The sequence below is a fragment of the Colobus angolensis genome, unplaced genomic scaffold (genome assembly GCF_000951035.1).
Source record: "Colobus angolensis palliatus isolate OR3802 unplaced genomic scaffold, Cang.pa_1.0 Scaffold251, whole genome shotgun sequence".
Taxonomy (NCBI): Eukaryota; Metazoa; Chordata; class Mammalia; order Primates; family Cercopithecidae; genus Colobus; species Colobus angolensis.
This window is the reverse complement of record NW_012115722.1, coordinates 4442667-4460239: the sequence shown is the minus strand read 5'-3', so window position 1 is coordinate 4460239 and position 17573 is coordinate 4442667. Positions and strand designations below refer to the sequence as shown.

At 38.8% G+C, this 17573-nt stretch overlaps 1 protein-coding gene across 1 annotated transcript in view; it reads right to left on the bottom strand.

Moving 5' to 3' along the window:
* The window catches only part of BRD7 (bromodomain containing 7), a 60520-nt gene extending 42953 nt beyond the window's left edge, over window positions 1–17567 (bottom strand). Inside the window, exons 1-4 of the mRNA XM_011946622.1 lie at window positions 17563–17567; window positions 16935–17143; window positions 3534–3663; window positions 3159–3216 (exon numbers count right to left, since the gene is read on the bottom strand). Of these exons, the coding sequence (XP_011802012.1) occupies window positions 3159–3175 (17 nt within the window). The 5' untranslated portion in view covers window positions 3176–3216; window positions 3534–3663; window positions 16935–17143; window positions 17563–17567. The remainder of the gene's footprint in view (window positions 1–3158; window positions 3217–3533; window positions 3664–16934; window positions 17144–17562) is intronic.
* Window positions 17568–17573: the final 6 nt, after the last annotated feature.

The following is a 17573-nucleotide window of genomic DNA, read 5'->3' as shown; positions in this document are numbered from 1 at the left end:
AAATTATTTATCCTAAGCCATGTGTTAAATAAGAGTTGAAATCTGATTCAGGTCTATGTGAATATGCCTTTGTTTTTCAGAGCAGGATGCCTAAGCAGTGAGACTGAAAAATGACAACAAACAAAAATACCCAGTCAGGACCTATACATCAAAACGTACACCGTCCACAGGAGTTACCGTAATGGCAGCATTCATCTCTGGGTGGCTTCCTGTAGCTACCCTTTGGAGGAAATTATCTAACTCCTAGGTCAATCATTTTAATACAGAGCCCCATCTAGTTTTGACCAAAAATGCTAATATCAAACTTGATCAACTAGATTTTTTTTTTTTTTTTTTAAAACCAGGCTTAGCTCCTGGTAAGGATGAGGAATCATCCAATCACTAAAACTAATCAAAAAGAGTGTGGCTCTGGGTTCTAATTCCCAAAATGTTTTTAACAATGCTAATGTCTTCAGACTAAGAAATACTTTCTGAAGTGTTTTCTTTTCATTAAGATTTTGTTTCTAATTGACATATAATAATTGCACATATTTAGAGGGTACAGTATGACGTTTTGACACATATATACTGACATACATATATACAAGGATACTTCAGTATCACTGTGTAATGATCAAATCAGGATAATTAGCATATTTATCACCCTAAACACTTGTTATTTCTTTGGGTTAAGAACATTCAAAATCCTTTCTTTTAGCTATTCTGATGTATATAATAAATGGTTGTGGACTGCTGTCACCTTACTGTGCAACAGAACACCAGAGTTTATTCCTCCTATCTAACTGTAATTCTGTACCTGCTGACCAACCTCTACCTTTCCCTTGCCTCTGGTAAACACTGTTCTACTCTCTACTTCTATGAAATCAACTTTTTAAGATCCCACACGAATGAGATGATGTCATATTTGTGCCCTCACCATATTTTCTGTCTTCACATCAGATGGGTAATGTGCTGACGCCGTAACAAAGTTTGAGGGCGGTATATCTCACAAAGGAACACGAAAACCCAATCATTTCACTTATGAACTACAAAAGGATTGCACAGTATTTGTTCTTCTGTGTTTGGCTTATTTAACATGATGTCCTCTAGGTTCATTCATGTTGTCATAAATGATAGTATTTCATTCTTTTTAATGGTGGAATTAATATTCCATTGTGTATACATACCACATTTTAAAAAATGCATTCATCCATTGATGGGCACTTAGACTGATTCCATCTTGGCTATGATGAATAGCACTGCAATTAACGTGAGAGTACAGATATCTCCTGGACATACTGATTTCATTTCCTTTGGATATATACCCAGTAGATGAATTGCTGGATCATACGGTAGTTCTATTTTTAATTTTTTGAGGAACCTCCATACTGTTGTCCATAATAGCGATACTAATTTACATTCCCACCAACAATATATACAATTTCCCTTTCTCTACCACATTCTTGCCAGCTTTTTTTTTTTTTTGTCTTTTGATAAACAGGCATTCTAATTGGGGTGAGGTGGTATCTCACAGTGATTTTGACTTGCATTTCTCTGATTATTAGTGATGGTGAGCATTTTTTCATATACCTATTGGCCATTTGAATATCTTCTTTTAATTAAGTCATTTCTTTTAAGGTGACATCATTAACCTACATTCTGGTCTTATGTTGCAAGAAAAACTATAAGGCAGTCATGACACTTGACAGTCACACCTTGTAAACTGCAATGGAATACCCAATACCTATTCACTCCCATAATGAATGAGTTATTTAAATATTAATTTTTCTTTCCTCAAACACCAAAAAAGAAGAGAGACCAGTAAGTTCTTTTTTTTTTTTTTTTTTTTTTTAGAAAAGATCTCATTCTGCTGCCCAGGCTGGAGTGCAATGGTGCTATCACAGCTCACTGCAGCCTCAACCTCTTGGGCTCAAGTGATCCTTCCTTCCACCTCAGTCTCTGGAGCAGCTGGGACTACAGGTGCGTGCAACCACACTAGGATTTTTATTTTTTTGTAGAGATGGGGTCTCACTATGTTGTCCAGGCTGGTCTTAAACTCTTGGCCTCAAGTGATCCTCCCACCTCAGCCTCCCAAAAAGTGCTGGGATTACAGGTGTGAGCTACTATACTTGGCTAACTTCTGATCTTAACTGTAAACCTAAACAGGCATTGAATACCCATTACATTGGAGAAAAATTATGTACAATGTGTTCTGGGTTGACTTAAGTTCAATACAATGAAAGAAAGTCCACTGTAAAAATGTATGCTCTACAACTATAAACCCTTTGCAAATAATGTAAATATCTTTGAGTAAAAAGAGGTATCAAAATAAATATTTATTTTTATTTATTTATTTATTTTATTATATTACTTTTTTGAGATGGAGTCTTGCTCTGTCACTCAGACTGAAGTGCAGTGGCGCGATCTCAGCTCACTGCAAGCTCCACCTCCCAGGTTCACACCATTCTCCTGCCTCAGTCTCCCGAATAGCTGGGACTATAGGCGCCTGCCACCACGCTCGGCAAATTTTTTTGTATTTTTGAGTAGAGATGGGGTTTCACCATGTTAGCCAGGATGGTCTCGATCTCCTGACCTCGTGATCTGCCCACCTCGGCCTCCCAAAGTGCTGGGATTACAGGCGTGAGCCACAGCACCCGTCCCAAAATAAATATTTTATGAAGACTGAGTTATTCTTTTCCCTTTTAAGAACTCAACATTGGCTTAATCTAGGCACTGAAATTTTAAAAACAAATTTCTGCTTTTAAAAAAAGGCCATAATTCCTATTCATGGTGTTTTATTTTTTCTCCCATACTTAGTAACTGTTAAACATTCATGGCATGATAAGCATTGTACAAATACACAGAAGGTATTTCCATCTATTACCAAAGTGGAAATAGCTGTATTGTTTATTCCTGGCTTAAAGTTTTAACATCAGAAATTACTTTAGAGACAGAAATTTGTCATTAAAAGTATTATGTAACACCCTTCAAGTTGCCAGGGAAACAAACCAAATAAAGAATATCTAAAAGTTAGCCTCTTGGAGTACTTCTGCTGCCAGGCAAAATATTTATCATTCACTAAAATCAAGTACATTTGGAGTTAGGCACAAATGTGGTTTGGATGTTACACATTTACCATTTTAATTTCTATGTTATAAAAATATTGGAAAAACATTTACCTCTGCAATTGTCTCATCAGTTGATTCAAAGCTTCTTGAAGGGGTGTCTGTTCTACTTCTAAAGTAAAGAAGAAGGGAAAAGGGTGTTTTAAAGGAGTATTCTAGAGAGTATTATTTACTAGATCTTTTCTATTTAATAATAACCATTATTAAATACCTCATACAGCAATTCCATTTATCTTAAAAATATATTGAAGTTTTGAGAGTATCAATCCAAAATTGAAGCTAATTTAAAGCTCTTATGCAGTTTGAGAGAAAAAACTTAAAAATTCAATTACAAAGCTCCAACTTAGGAGCTAAAACCCCACTATTTTCCTGAGCTATAATAATTGCAGCATCCTCATTCAGGATAGTTTGATTCAGAGTTATTCCAACCTTCTTGTTTGGCTAAAGAGCTTGTGAGAGGCTTCTCAGGGGGCAAGTCTAATCTCACAGGGGCGTGACACTGGAGGTCTTTTTCTGCCTCATTCTCCACCCGGTCTCGATCTCGCTTCTTTTTATCCTCCTAAATAGAACAAAGGGAGATAATTTAGAAACATTTCAGAACCAATATCTTTAAATACACAAATCATTTTAAGGGGTAAAAAGACATCACTGCAAAGAAAATATTCTTAATAATGAGCTCAATGTATTTTACTGCCATCTACTGGAAAAGGAGAGAATAATATGTTCACAAAGGAAAAAAAAAGGGAGTCTCTATGCCAGAAATAACCAGTTAGAAAAACAATACTATCCAAAAAAGCAACATAGTGTGTATAGAAACAAATCTAATAAAAGATACCCAAAACCTTTTGGGAAAAACTGAAACATTATTGAAGGTCACAGTAGAAGGCCTGAATAAAGGAGATATACTATGTTCATGAATTGAAACAGTCAATCCTCTCTCAAGTTATCAATACATTCGATGTAATGCCAATTGAAATTTAAGAACAAAAATTTTCATGGAATTCGACAAGCCAATTACATTAATTTACCTTGAAGAATGAACGATTAAGAACACAAGAGTTTTGAAAAAGGTCAGAATAAGATGATATGTCTTACCAGATATTATTTGTGTAACGTGATAATAAGACAATGTGGGTCTGACAGACAAATAAACCAACAGAAGAGATCAGAGTCCAGAAACAGACCCATGTACATAGAATAATCTTAGTATATCACATAGGTGGCATTATTTGTCAATGACAAAAGGGTGGTACTGAGACAACTTGTTACCTGAAAAGAGAAAATAGAATTTGAGTTCTACTTCATGCCATACATAAAAGTGAATTCCAGATAAAGACTTAAACATACAAAGCAAAGCTTCAGAACTTCAGATGAAAGTAAAGCATCTTTAAGGCTCAAGAGTAGAAAAAGACTTTCTTAAATAAGATATAAAAAGAATAAATTTTTGGCCGGGCACGGTGGCTCAAGCCTGTAATCCCAGCACTTTCGGAGGCCGAGGTGGGCGGATCACGAGGTCAGGAGATCGAGACCATCCTAGCTAACATGGTGAAATCCCATCTCTACTAAAAATACAAAAAAAAAAAAATTAGCCGGGTGTGGTGGCGGGTGCCTGTAGTCCCAGCTACTCGGGAGGTTGAGGCAGGAGAATGGCGTGAACCCGGGGGGCGGAGCACTCCAGCCTGGGCGAGAGTGCGAGACTCCGTCTCAAAAAAAAAGAATAAATTTTTAAGGAAAAACTTGATACATTTGATATTAAGTTGACAAATTTCGGTGCCTCAACAAAATCCATGAACCAAGTTAAAAATCTAACGATAGACTGAGATAAAGTACTTGAAACACAACTTATAAAACATTAAGATTCCATAAAGAGCACCTATAAATCTATACAAAAAGGCAAAAAATCCAAAAAGGAAACAGATAAGCGATATTACAGGTAGGTAACTCACAGAATAAGAAATGTGAAACGCTGAGAACATGAGAACTAGCTTAAGCTCCCTGGAACTTGGGTAATTATAGATTTAAAAACTAGAAGTTATTTCACCTCTCTTTGGCAACATTTAAAATGTCTGAAATGTCAAGTTTTGATAAAAATGTAGATAAATGGGATTTTCATACCTTGCAATTGGGTGAATAGGAACAATCCTTAGCAGAGCAATTAGTAATATCTATCAAAGCTAGCAAAGCCTTTATCCTACTTCTCAACTGCTACTGTCTGTGCATATACCAGAGAAATTTCCTGTCGTATGGTCTACATGGAGACTTGGTACAAGATTACTGCAGCATTGTTTAAAATAGTAAAAAATAGGAATAATGCAATGTCTATTAAAAGGAAAATGGATTAATAAATTATGTCGTATTTACATAACAGGTAAAATAAACGAGCTAAAGTGATATTGTATCAACATGGATAATGTTAAGAAACAATGTCTGGAGAAAAAGTTGCAGAACAATGATCTGTTACGAGGTAAGCATGAAAATGTGTAAGCATACACTGTTTACAGATTTATACAGAACTTGTAATTATAAAAACATGCATGTGATATACACCAAATTCAGTAGAGTGGTTCTCTCTATTAGAAGGAAAGAGAGAAATGGGACTCTGAAAGGGTATAAGGGATGCTTCATCTCTGTCTGCCTTCTTCTTTCCTTAGAGGAAAAAAATACATATATATACATACATGTATGCATTTTTAAAATTTAAATTTTGAAGTAAAATTGTCCAACAATGCCCATTTTATGCTCATCAAAATCAAGATTCTCAACAGGATCTTATGGACTCAACAAGCTATTTTCTTGGCCTATACCCTATTTTTTATTTCTAGTATCTAGAGCAGCGGTTCTCAAAGCAAGGTCCCCAGACTGGCAGCATCAGGATTATTTAAAATTTTGCAAGAAACAAAAATTCTGAGGTCCCCTTGTGGTTCACAAGCTTTAGTGTGCATTAGAATCATCTGAAGGTCTCATTAAAAACACAGATGGCTGGGCCTTGTCCCTAGAATTACTGATCTGCAGGTATGGGGCAGAGACTGAGAATTTGTACTTTCTAAAAAGTTTCCAGGCCATGTGGGTGTTGCTGGTATCGGGACCACACTTTGAGAATCACTGATCTAGAGCTTTGTACTCTATTTTCAGAATCCAAAGCACCTAATACAGAATATATGGTTGTTTTAAAAGCTCCAGAGAGCAGTGTTATAAAATGAACTCACGCTTGATCCTAGTTACCACTGTTAGTTGATTAATGTATTTTCACCACCTCACAACATATTCTGTTGCAGTAATTCTTAATTTTGAAAATTTTAAATCCTTCGTCCAGAGACACTGGTATGGATCTTTGGTAGACAGGCAAGTTTAGAACATCCGTTCTACAGAATAACAGCCACAGAGACACAGATTCCTTCCCATTAAATATGACCCGTGAAGAAAGGACAGCTTGAGAGGCAGTATGCATTCTCCCAGGTAGAAAAAACTCGTACAGTGTCACTGCCAAGAGTCTAGAACTGGGGCCAGCACACTTTTTGGTAAACGACCAAACTGGGCCAAGTGCAGTGGCTCATGCCTGTAATCCTAGTGCTTTGGGAGGCTGAGGCAGGTGTACCACTTGAGGCCAGGAGTTTAAGACCAGACTGGCCAACATGGAGAAATTCCATCTCTACTAAAAATACAAAAATCAGCTGTGGGTGGTGGTGCATGCCTGTAATCCCAGCTACTTGGGAGGCTGAGGCAGGAGAATCACTTGAACCCACGAGGTGGAGGTTGCAGTGAGCCGAGAACGCACCACTGCACTCCAGCCTGGGCAACAGAACAAGACTCTGTCTCAAAAACAAAACAAAACAAAAACCAAAAATGGCCAAACTGTAAATATTTAGGCTTTGTGGCCCATAAGGTCTGTCACAACTACTAAACTCTGCTTTTGTATTACAGTATGTTGTAGCATGAAAACCACCACAGATAATATGTAAATGAATTAATTTGGTTGTGTTTCAATAAAAATTTATTTACTAAAACTGTTGGCCAGCTTGCTAACCTATGCTCTAGGAGTCCAGCTTCATCCTTAAAACACTCTCTTGGCTGGATGTGGTGGCTCACCCGTCATCCTAGAACTCTGGGAGGCAGAGGCGGGTGGATCACTTGAGCTCAGGAGTTTGAGGCCAGCCTAGGCAACAAAGCAAAACCCCATCTCTACAAAAGATACAAAACTGTGCACCTGCAGTCCCAGCTACTTGGGAGGTTGAGATGGGAGGATGGCTTGAGCCCCAGGAGGTGGAGGTTGCAGTAAGTCGAGATTGCACCACCGCACTCTAGCCTGGACAACAGGGCCAGACTTTGTCTCAAAAAAAAAAAAAAAAAGAACTAAAATAATAAAGTAAAAAACCACTGTGACCTTAGGCAATTCATTTACTCTGATCAGACCTCTTTATCATACGCAAGATGGAGATTTAACTGTTATTATTTATCTTACAGAGTTAAAGAGATGGTCAATTATGAACTAGCCAAGTGGAAAAAGTACCAACAGAGGGTAGAATATTTCTGAACTACCCCAACTAGTATCTTTACCTAGTTATCCTTTATATAAAGTAACTACTTTATTATTCAGTAAAGTAAGAAGTCTTTGGGGCTAGGGAGTCCAAAAGAAAAAAGAATATAAAAACATACGCTTGGAAACTACCCTAAACTGAATAGAGATACTGTAGCATACTACTTCCAGACTGAGAATCTGGAGATCTAGCTTCTAGTTCACCAGCATATGACTTTTAACAAGGTACCCACTGTTTTAGACTCAGTTTCCCATCTGTACAACACAAGGCTTTGATCTCTACAGGTCTCTCTCCACCTAAAATTCTGATTCCAACCTTCGCATTTTCTTCTTCATAATTTAGAGTATGTTGTAGAATCCTGTTGTGAATGTCACTTATTAAAGGAATACAGTTATGTAAAACCATAAGTTAACATAGTTCTGGTTAAAAGTAAATTCTGTTAATTACACAGAGAAAACTAAGCAAAAATATTAGTGCCATTTAACTTCAGGTAGTTAAGGAAGAAGAGTTTACAGTTAGTTTATAAAGTGGGTTTAAATTCTGGCCTCGTCACTAGTAGGTGGCAAAGCTATGATATCATGGATAAACTATGCAATTAGCTATGGCATCATGGATAAACTAGGTAATTTTTTGGAGTCTAATTTTCTAATCTTTAAAATAGACAAAACAATACATACCTCATAGGACTATTTTAAGGATTAAAGTTTATGTGAAGTTTTAGCACATTACTTAGCACATGATGGACATTCATTCAATAAATGAGGCTTTACCGTGTGGCTATATAGTGAAAAAGAAAATACATACAACCCTACTCTTACAGAGCTCAGAATGGAACAGCAGAGATGTTCATTAAATAACTCATTTAAAAAAATAAACATGTTTATAACAGCAGAGATGCGCATTAAACAACTCATTTAAAAAAAAAAAAACATGTTTACAACTAATTGATCACAACTAGCTACAGATTTCTTTGTTCCTTCCCCATTCCCACTGCTTCACTTGACTAGTCTTAAAAACAACAAAACAGATTTCAAGGACAGAATAACTTTTGGGTGAAAATAATTTAAAGTGTGGGAAGGTTTCCATGAGGAAGTAATATCTGAGCTGAGATCTGAAGGAGAAAGAATCTAGCCAGGTTGGGGGTGGAGGTGGGTGTGTGGGAACAGCTTCCAGGCAGAGGAAATATCTTGTGTGCATGAAGATTTGAGGCAGGAGAAAGGAAGAGGGGCTATTTCCATAACTACAAACACATTTACTCACTTCTGACTAGATTCTAATTTGCCCACAACTTGATGGTAAGTTATTAATCTGTGAGTAATGCTTTTAAAGCAAATCTTTGCTCAGATTATTAGGATTTAACACTCACCAAACCACATTATTCACTCAACAAATGACATCTGCCTGTTCTACTGGAGCTTCCTCTGGACAAGGGTCCTTGTCTTATTCAGCTCCATACCTGCAAGCTTAGCAATGCCTAACACATAATACTTGCTAAGTATCTGCAGAAGTAATTAATCATAGGAGACAGCATGAAATAGGAACACAAAAGCATGCAAATTAACAGCTGAAGTCCTTAGTAATAAGTACTGTCCTTCAGGTTGGTTACTTTTGGAGAATATATACACATACATATATTCAAGTGATGCTCCAATATGCAAAACAATGTACAGGTCCCTTTTAACAGCTAATTTTAGAATCCAATGAAAAATGTTTCATTACCTTGCAGCTGCACATCATTTTTGGCCCTAGGCTAAAAACAGCATTTGCTACACAGGTTAGCCATTACCTCTATGATGCTTTCCCCTGGCTGCCCACGGCAGAATGAGGCATACCTTTCCCTGGATTCCTGAAACACATTAGTCAAACCTCCCTTAGGATTTACCAGGCTGTGAGGTTTATTTATACTTTTATGTCTGATTTCTGAGTCCAACTTTGAGCTCCTATAGGATATTATTTATTTATCTATCTTAATCACTGCAGCCTAGTACAATCTGGCCAGATAATAGGTGTCAGGTAAATATTTGTTGAATAAAGAAACAGATAAACAGCCTTCTATCAGAGGAGCAATGCTACTCAAAGGCCCCTTTTCTGAGTTCCTCCTTCCTTGGAGAGGTCTTTTGGGGTTGGGATAACTACCTCAGGAGGGAGAGACATGGACCAACCAATGCTGAGAAAGGGGAAGAGTTTTCTGCCAAGTCAGATAAGCTACAGAAGCCCGGAGATCCCAGGTGTGACAGATGGCACAAGTCAATGAACTATGTTTTGCCAGAATTCTCATTTTGCTTAATATGATTAGTCACTGCTCCTCTCTAGTTAAAAGCTACCTCATACTCTGTGACTCAGTTAAATCAGCAATACGAGATACTAACAGCACCTACGTCACAGAATTATTTCTAAGGATCAAAATAGTAAATATACACAAAGAATTCAGAATAGTGTCTGGCAGACAGTAAACACTCGAATGTTAGTTATGAGTCTGCCTCCACTGTTGGACTTGGTATAGTGCTTTAATAAAATAGGTATTTACTGGAATTTACTGTAATTTCCATTAAAGTTTTACTTAAAGCTTTATATATAATAACATCCTATATGTGTTAATGCTTTTGAGTAAAAAAATTTTCTAATGACTACTATCTTTCTCATTTTATTCTGGTAACATCCCTAAGCAATGTGACTGGCCTAACCTCTTTCAGCAACTAAACCTGAAGTTGACCTACAAAGCTGTTAAGACATCATTTGGGTTAGGACTATGTTCTTCAGAACAGCAAGAGAGTTTCAATAACGGAACTGAGACCACTCATCTGAGCTATTTCAATAAAAAGCTTTCTATGCTGGTCTCTTTACAGTTTCTACTCTCTCCATTCAATATCTGTTAGATACTGTTACCAGATTTATGTTACTAAGGCTTAGCTTTTATCATTCTTCCACTCAAATTTTTTGACTGACTACACACTGAAACTCAAACTCCTTACTTGGCCATCTCAGCTGCCTTTCAGATCTTACCCTATCGCCCACTCCACGCATTCTGTGTTTAAAAAGAGATCTACTTTATGTCCCCTATACACATCTCCTTCTTGCCCATTTTCGAGCTAATCCTCTAACAACAGTTTCATAATCCTGTTTGGTGTGTGGTTTTCCTGACCTCCATGTCTCTACCCAGTGGCCTATCATTCTATTCAGGGATCGTCATCTAAAGTCAGCACATAAATAAAAACTGAGTTGTCAGATCACCTTGGAAAATACCTGAAGTAGTCCATAAAGTACAATACTCATGACTTACAATCTTAGAATACTTCTACTGAACTACCATAAAAAGAGCCATTTCTCTCAGGGCATATAGTTGACCCCACGTTAACTGAACATATAGTGTTACATCACTGTATTTTGATTTCTAAAGCCCAACTCAAATGCTGCTTCCTGAGCAAAGTCTTCTGTGATTTCCCCCAGCTCCATGTAGTCTCAGGAGCCGCAGAACTAGAACCCTGCCTCTGTTAGGGCACTGACTTTATTTCCCCATGTGCTGTGGGCAGAGGTTGGTGCCCACTTTAACAACTCTTTTAGATTAAAGACTTCTTAAGGGCAGAATTTGAGTTACTGTTCTGGCACTAACTGTGTGACCTTGGTAAAGTTACTTAACCTCCCTGAGCCTCAATTTTCTCATTTATAAAAGAGGAGATAATACGATCGAGTAATTCTATTTGTGGGTGTGTATCCAAAAGAACTGAAAGTAGGGGTCTTAAAGAGAACTTTGTACAATTCATGTTCCTAGCAGTATTATTCATAACAGCCAAAAGGTGGAAGCAAACCACATGTTCACTGACTGATGAATAAATAAAATGTGGCATATCCATACAATGGAGTAGCATTTAGTCTTAGAAGGGAAGGACATTCCAACACGTGCTACAACAGATAAACCTTGAGGACATCGTGCTAAATGATACAGGCCAGCTACAAAAAGACAACTATTGTATCATTCCACTTATATGAGCAGTCAAACTCATAGAGACAGAAAGTGGAATGGTGGTCGCCAAGGTCTGAGGAGAGGGAAAAAGGAAAATGGGGAGTTGTTAATGGGTATGAAAAAGTTCTGGAAAACAGTTGCACAAAAATGTATATACACTTAACACTAATGAACTGCACACTTAATTAAAATGGTAAATTTTATGCTATGTATATTGTACCACAATCCGACAAAATAGAGAGATAACACCAGTCTCACAAGATTACAGTAGGGAGTATAGTAGGATGATGTACATAAAGTGCTCAGCACAGAACCTAGCATGTACTACATGCCTGATAAGTAGCAGTTGTTATCTGTACAATGTATGTGTAATTTTTTTGTGACAATCATAATGGGTGTGTATATGTTTACTTCCTCTAATGTAATTTTAGAAACACATCTGTAATTTTTATAAATAATTTTATCAAGTTAACAGCCACACAGAATTTTACCTATTGCATCTTAGTTTTACTTAACTATCGTCTTGTGTATGTATGACTAGATCAGATGGCATGAGCATTTTTTATGAGCCGTTATTTTATTTTTTACATAACACGGGAAAATATAAGACTGAAAATTTAAGAAAGGAAAACTAACGTTTTAAGAGTCACGCCAGCAGGCAAATTCTTTGCCAACTGCTCAGCATCAGAATATTTAAGGAATAAGAAAATTCATCACTTTCATAGGTGTGGTGTCTGGTGGAAATCAAAGCACGCTGTACTCCTAATGCTCTGGTTGGCATTAAATACCACTGCTGTACAGGGAGAAATACTGCTGATCCTACCTGTTGGGGCATTTTAAACTAATATAGTTAGGGGCCTTCCTATTCAAAACAAGAAATTCAGTTAACTAAGGCACCTTTGAAAAATTATAAGGCTCTGTGCTGTGTGTGTGTGTGTGTGTGCGCGTGCACACTTCCCCCTTTATCTTATTTTCCTAAGTAACTGATTCCTAATTTTTAGCAAGGTACAATATCCCCATTCACTCCCCACAACTAAAATGCCAGACATGGTAGCTCACACTTGTAATCTTAGCACTTTTGGGAGGTTGAGGTGAAAGGCACAGGAGTTTGGGACCAGCCTGGACAATACAGCAAGACCCCATCTTCACAAAAAAATGTTTTTGAAAAAATTAGCTGGGTGTAGTGATACACGCCTGTAGTCCCAGCTACTCAGGAGGCTGAGGTGAGAGGCTCACTTAAGTCCAGGAATTTGAAGCTGCAGGGAGCCATGACTGCACCACTGCATTCTGCCCTGGGCAACAGCGCAGGATCCTATTTCAAAAAAGAAAAAAAGAAAAAAGACAACATCTTCCAGTCTCCCTAGCAGCTAAGGTGACTATGTGATTAGGTTCTGGTTAGTAAAACACAAGCAGAAGTTATGTACGCCTTTTAGAAGAACGTTTTGAAAGGAAGACGACATCCTTTGTCCTCCATCCAGCTGCATGGAACTGAGAGAAGAGTTGCCTGTCCCTCACAATCATCCTCTAGCTTTTCTTTCTCCCAAGAAGAGATCACAGCAACTACTGTCCCTACTTCCTGGACATTTAGAACAGAGCTTACAGAGGCATCTCTAAGGTCTCCCTCCCTACATAACACTAGCAAAAAGAATCTCTCCCTGCTTCCCTGGTCTAGCCTGGAAAAAAAAAATGACCCAAACAGTCCCTACAGAACCAGTGACACCCCAGATGATCTGATGTCTCTACCCCTGAATATGAAATAGAAACCATCCCCCTACCTGTCCTACTCTGAGAGGTGTTGTGTCCAGAAGAGACTGTGGATATGAACCCATTTTAGGTTGCAATGACATCAAAATACAATGGGACTGATGATCATTAGAGCCACAGTCAAGAAAGGATAGAGCGGCTGAAACACGGGGCGGCGGGGGGCACTTCTAAGAACCTATCCTGAAGATATTCTTACACGAGTGTACAAAGCTGTGTGTACAATGAGCCTCACTGCAGCACTACATGTAAGATTTAAAATAGTCATAAGTATGGTATATCCATGTAACTAAATACTATGTAGTCAATATAAAGAATAAGATAATGAATAAAACAAGAAATGAAGAATATTAACGTATCTGTGGGATTATGGTGGTAACTGCCAGAACAAAAACCAGAGTGGTTCAAAGTGGTTACCTCAACTTTTGTTAAACAAGACAATGGCCGGAACAAAGGGCACATAAGAGACAAAGGTGGATGAGCCACGTCAACACACTTGGGAGACAGAAGGCAAATGGGATGATTTGCAGAACAGAGAAAGCAAGATACTCCCGTATGCAGAGAGGTGGACACCTTTGAAAAAAGCCCAAATCCCAGAACCCTGGAAAAGCTCAGAACTGGGAGACACAGGGAACCTGAGAGTCTCCAAATCTCCAGATGAGCCAAAAGTGAGGAGAAATGCCAGACTCAGAAAACTGGGTGGTAAGACCTTCAGCTCCTATCCCATAGTTGGCTCCAGAAACACGGATAAAACTGGCAAAATCCATCTCCTAGGAGAGGATTTTTCTCTGGAGAAACTAAAATCCCAGAGAAAACATCTGTAAGGTACAGACATTGGGTCATTCTTCACCAAAATGACCGAGTCCCTGTTAGTCACTCTACAATAAAGTCCATTAACTGACAACCTCTGTCTAGGTACAAAGCATTTAATCAGTTTTGTACAGACTGCAAAAGCTCAACAGACAACTAAAGGATGCTTTCAACAGAAAACAGAGACAGACCAATATATGGAAGAATTTGGGGGAGAGAGAGACAGGGCAGGGAGCAAAAGAAAACTTAGGAGGAAAAAACAGGAAAAAACTTCAATTACTATTCTTAGAGAAAGAAAAGAATATACTGCATCTAAAATCAAGAACAGGGTGCTAATTCAAAAAGGACAATTAGAGAACAAGAAAAAAATCTTGATAAGATCTGAAATAAATCCAGGAAAGTCAGAAATTTTAGGGATGTTCCTTGAAGGAAGAACCTTCCCCCGCCCCACACACACCCAGAAAAAATACGAGAAAAACATAAGAAAATTAGAGGATCAGTTCAGGAGTCTAATATCTAAAGGGCAGGAGTTCCAGAAACCAAGAAAAGAAAAAATGAGGGGAAAGAAATGAACACAGGAATACTTCAAGCAAACAGCTCTGAATTGAAGGCACAAGTATTAATTGCGAAATGTCAGAACACTGAAGATAAGAGGGAAGATCCTAAAAATTTCAAGTTAGCAAATACTGGTCATATGCAAAGGACTAAGAATCAGAATGGCAACAGACTTCTCAACACCAATTTTGGGAGCCAGAAAACAACAAAGTAATGAATGCCTTCAAAAGTCTGAAAGAAAATAATTTTCAATCTAAACAAGTCAAACCACCAACCTGTATGAGGGTAGAATACAGATTTTCAAACATGTTAGAACTTATAAAATCTACCCCTGTGTATGCTTTCTTAGGAAGTTCCTAGAGTTAAGAGTCCACCAAAACAAGAGAATGAATCAAGAAAGAGGAAGGCATGAGATCCAGGAAGCAGGTGAAGGAGAGTCCCAGGAGGCCTTGACAGTAACTAATCCAGCCTCCAGGAGACAGAGAGCTATAAGATAAATGTCTCCAGAGAAAAGAACTCAAATGAGTTTCATAAATCTTAGAGTTTGGGAAGAATTATTAAGCAATAACCAAACAAAAGAAAGCAATGATCTAACTAGTTAAGATCAGATTTGTATTTGCATACTGTACTTGTCTACAATCAGTTTAATATTGATTTAACCAATAATTGTGATGCACCTATACCTTGAGCAAGGGAAATTGAATTCTCACCTTCTATAACATGATGTCAGTAGAAGATATAAACTGCTACATCAGCAAATAGCAATATAAACTTGTATTTCGAAATGGAGATAAGTAGGCAAGGAAAAGTACTAAAAAGTGTAGGAAGTACAACTCCAGAGTGGAGCAGCAGCCTGCTTTGTGTCAAAAAGCTGTGTAGTAGTCTTGACTTTTAAAAACCATCTTCACACATTACTTTACTACTATTAATCAAAAAAAAACAACAACTGGTTACCTCTGAAGAGGGAGTCTATGTGAAGGATTGCGGTGAGGAAAACCTTTTTCATTTTGTGTACTTTTGTACCACATGAACTACTTTTAAAAAATCAAATGCATACATGGGTTTTATAATTTAAGGAAGAAAACAAAACATTACTCCTACCTAGCCAAAGCTAATAAAAACTGGGACAAAAGGGAAGGAATAGACTTAAGAAATCCCCAAATAAGATCTCTAAGACTTGGTGACTTAGCAATGTGTTCAATCACATGGAAGAGAAAGCTCCTGTTGTATTTACAAACATAAGAAAAATTATACAACTAACCTATGAAAATTTACCTTCACAATAATTGATTTACTAAGTCGTTCAGTGGCAGGTTAAATTTGGAAAGTTAATAACAGTAATAACAATGCTATTATTATTAGAGACAGAGTCTCGTATTATTGCCCAGGCTGGAGTGCAGTGGTGTGATCATATCTCACTGTGACCTTAAACTCCTGGGCTCAAGCGATCCTCCCACCTCAGCCTCCTGAATAGCTGGGACACAGGTGCACACCACCAGGCTCTAGAAATTTTTGTAGTTTATTTCGCAGAGACAGGGCCTTGCTATGTTGCCCAGGCTGCTCTCGAACTTTCAGCCTCAAGCAATCCTCCCACCTCGGCATTCCAAAGTGTTGGGATTACAAGCATGGCCTGCTGCGCCAGGCCATTAATTATTCCGCCCAGCTTTCAAACCAAGATGGTAGCTACTCATTCTTTTCTGTTAAATGCAAATGGTTAAGAATATCAATCTCCATTACAGGTCTCTGACCAAATTTTCTCAATAGACTACAACATTGTTTTAAAAGATTTAACGTTGCTCATTACAGATTTGGCATTATAATATTTATTTCAGAACAAAATTTAAATCCCAGTAAATCCCATTCACTTCTGAAATGACTATGTTTGACAAACCTCGAACACCGAGGCTTTCTTGAGCATGGCTTTTTACCCTGCCTAGACGGAAAAAGCATTCTTTGAAGCAGCTCCTGAAAATTTGGGCTTAGCTGCTTCCTCACCTGATGTGCGAGTACAATTGCCTAAGAGTATAATTCAAAAACGATTTGCTGAAACTCATAGATGATTCATGTCTCTATTCTGTCCTGCTCCTCTTCAAATGAGCAAGATCTTAGAGGCGTTTCAGTTTACCCAGATACAAAGAAATTAAGTGAGGTTGGCAGCTGGAGGAGGCGATGCCGTCCGCAAAGCCAAAGCAATGCAACCACTTGTACCTTAACTCTTCTCCGTTTTCTCCCTTTTTCTTCCCCTGGAACCTGCTTCTCTCCTTTCTTTCTCTTTTTCCGCTTTCTGTCCTTGTGTTTGTCATGATCGTTTTTGTCTTCGAAGAGGCTGGAGTCGTGCCCCGAACTGCCCGTGGAGAGTTCGGTGACTTCGTTCCCTCCTACTTTGAGAACCAGCTTCAAGGGCTTCTCCACATACTCTTGAAAAAAGAAACGAAAGGAAAGCGCGTCGATTAAAGTCGGGGCTCTCCAGGGAGTGCCAAGGCTGCAGAATGCGAAGGCGCAGCAATGCCGAAGCGGCTTTGGGCGCCCCGCGAAGCACCTGTTGAATGACAGAGCCCGGCCCGGGGGTGCGGCGCCGACCGCCCCGAACGCTCCCAGGCTTCTCGAGCCGCCTCACGTCTCTCCTCACCAGAGACCCACCGGACCGGGGGACCCGGGTTCGAATGCCGCCGCCGCACGGGGGGCAGCGCGGCCTCGGGCAGGACGCGCCCCCTTCGCGGGCCTGGGCCTGCCGTGGGAGGGAAGGGCCCCGGGCCGCCCCTAAGCCACTGGGAAAGAGCGGAAGCCCGGCAGAGGGGCCGAGAGCCCACCGCCCGCACCCAGGCCCACTCCTCACCCTCGTAGAGG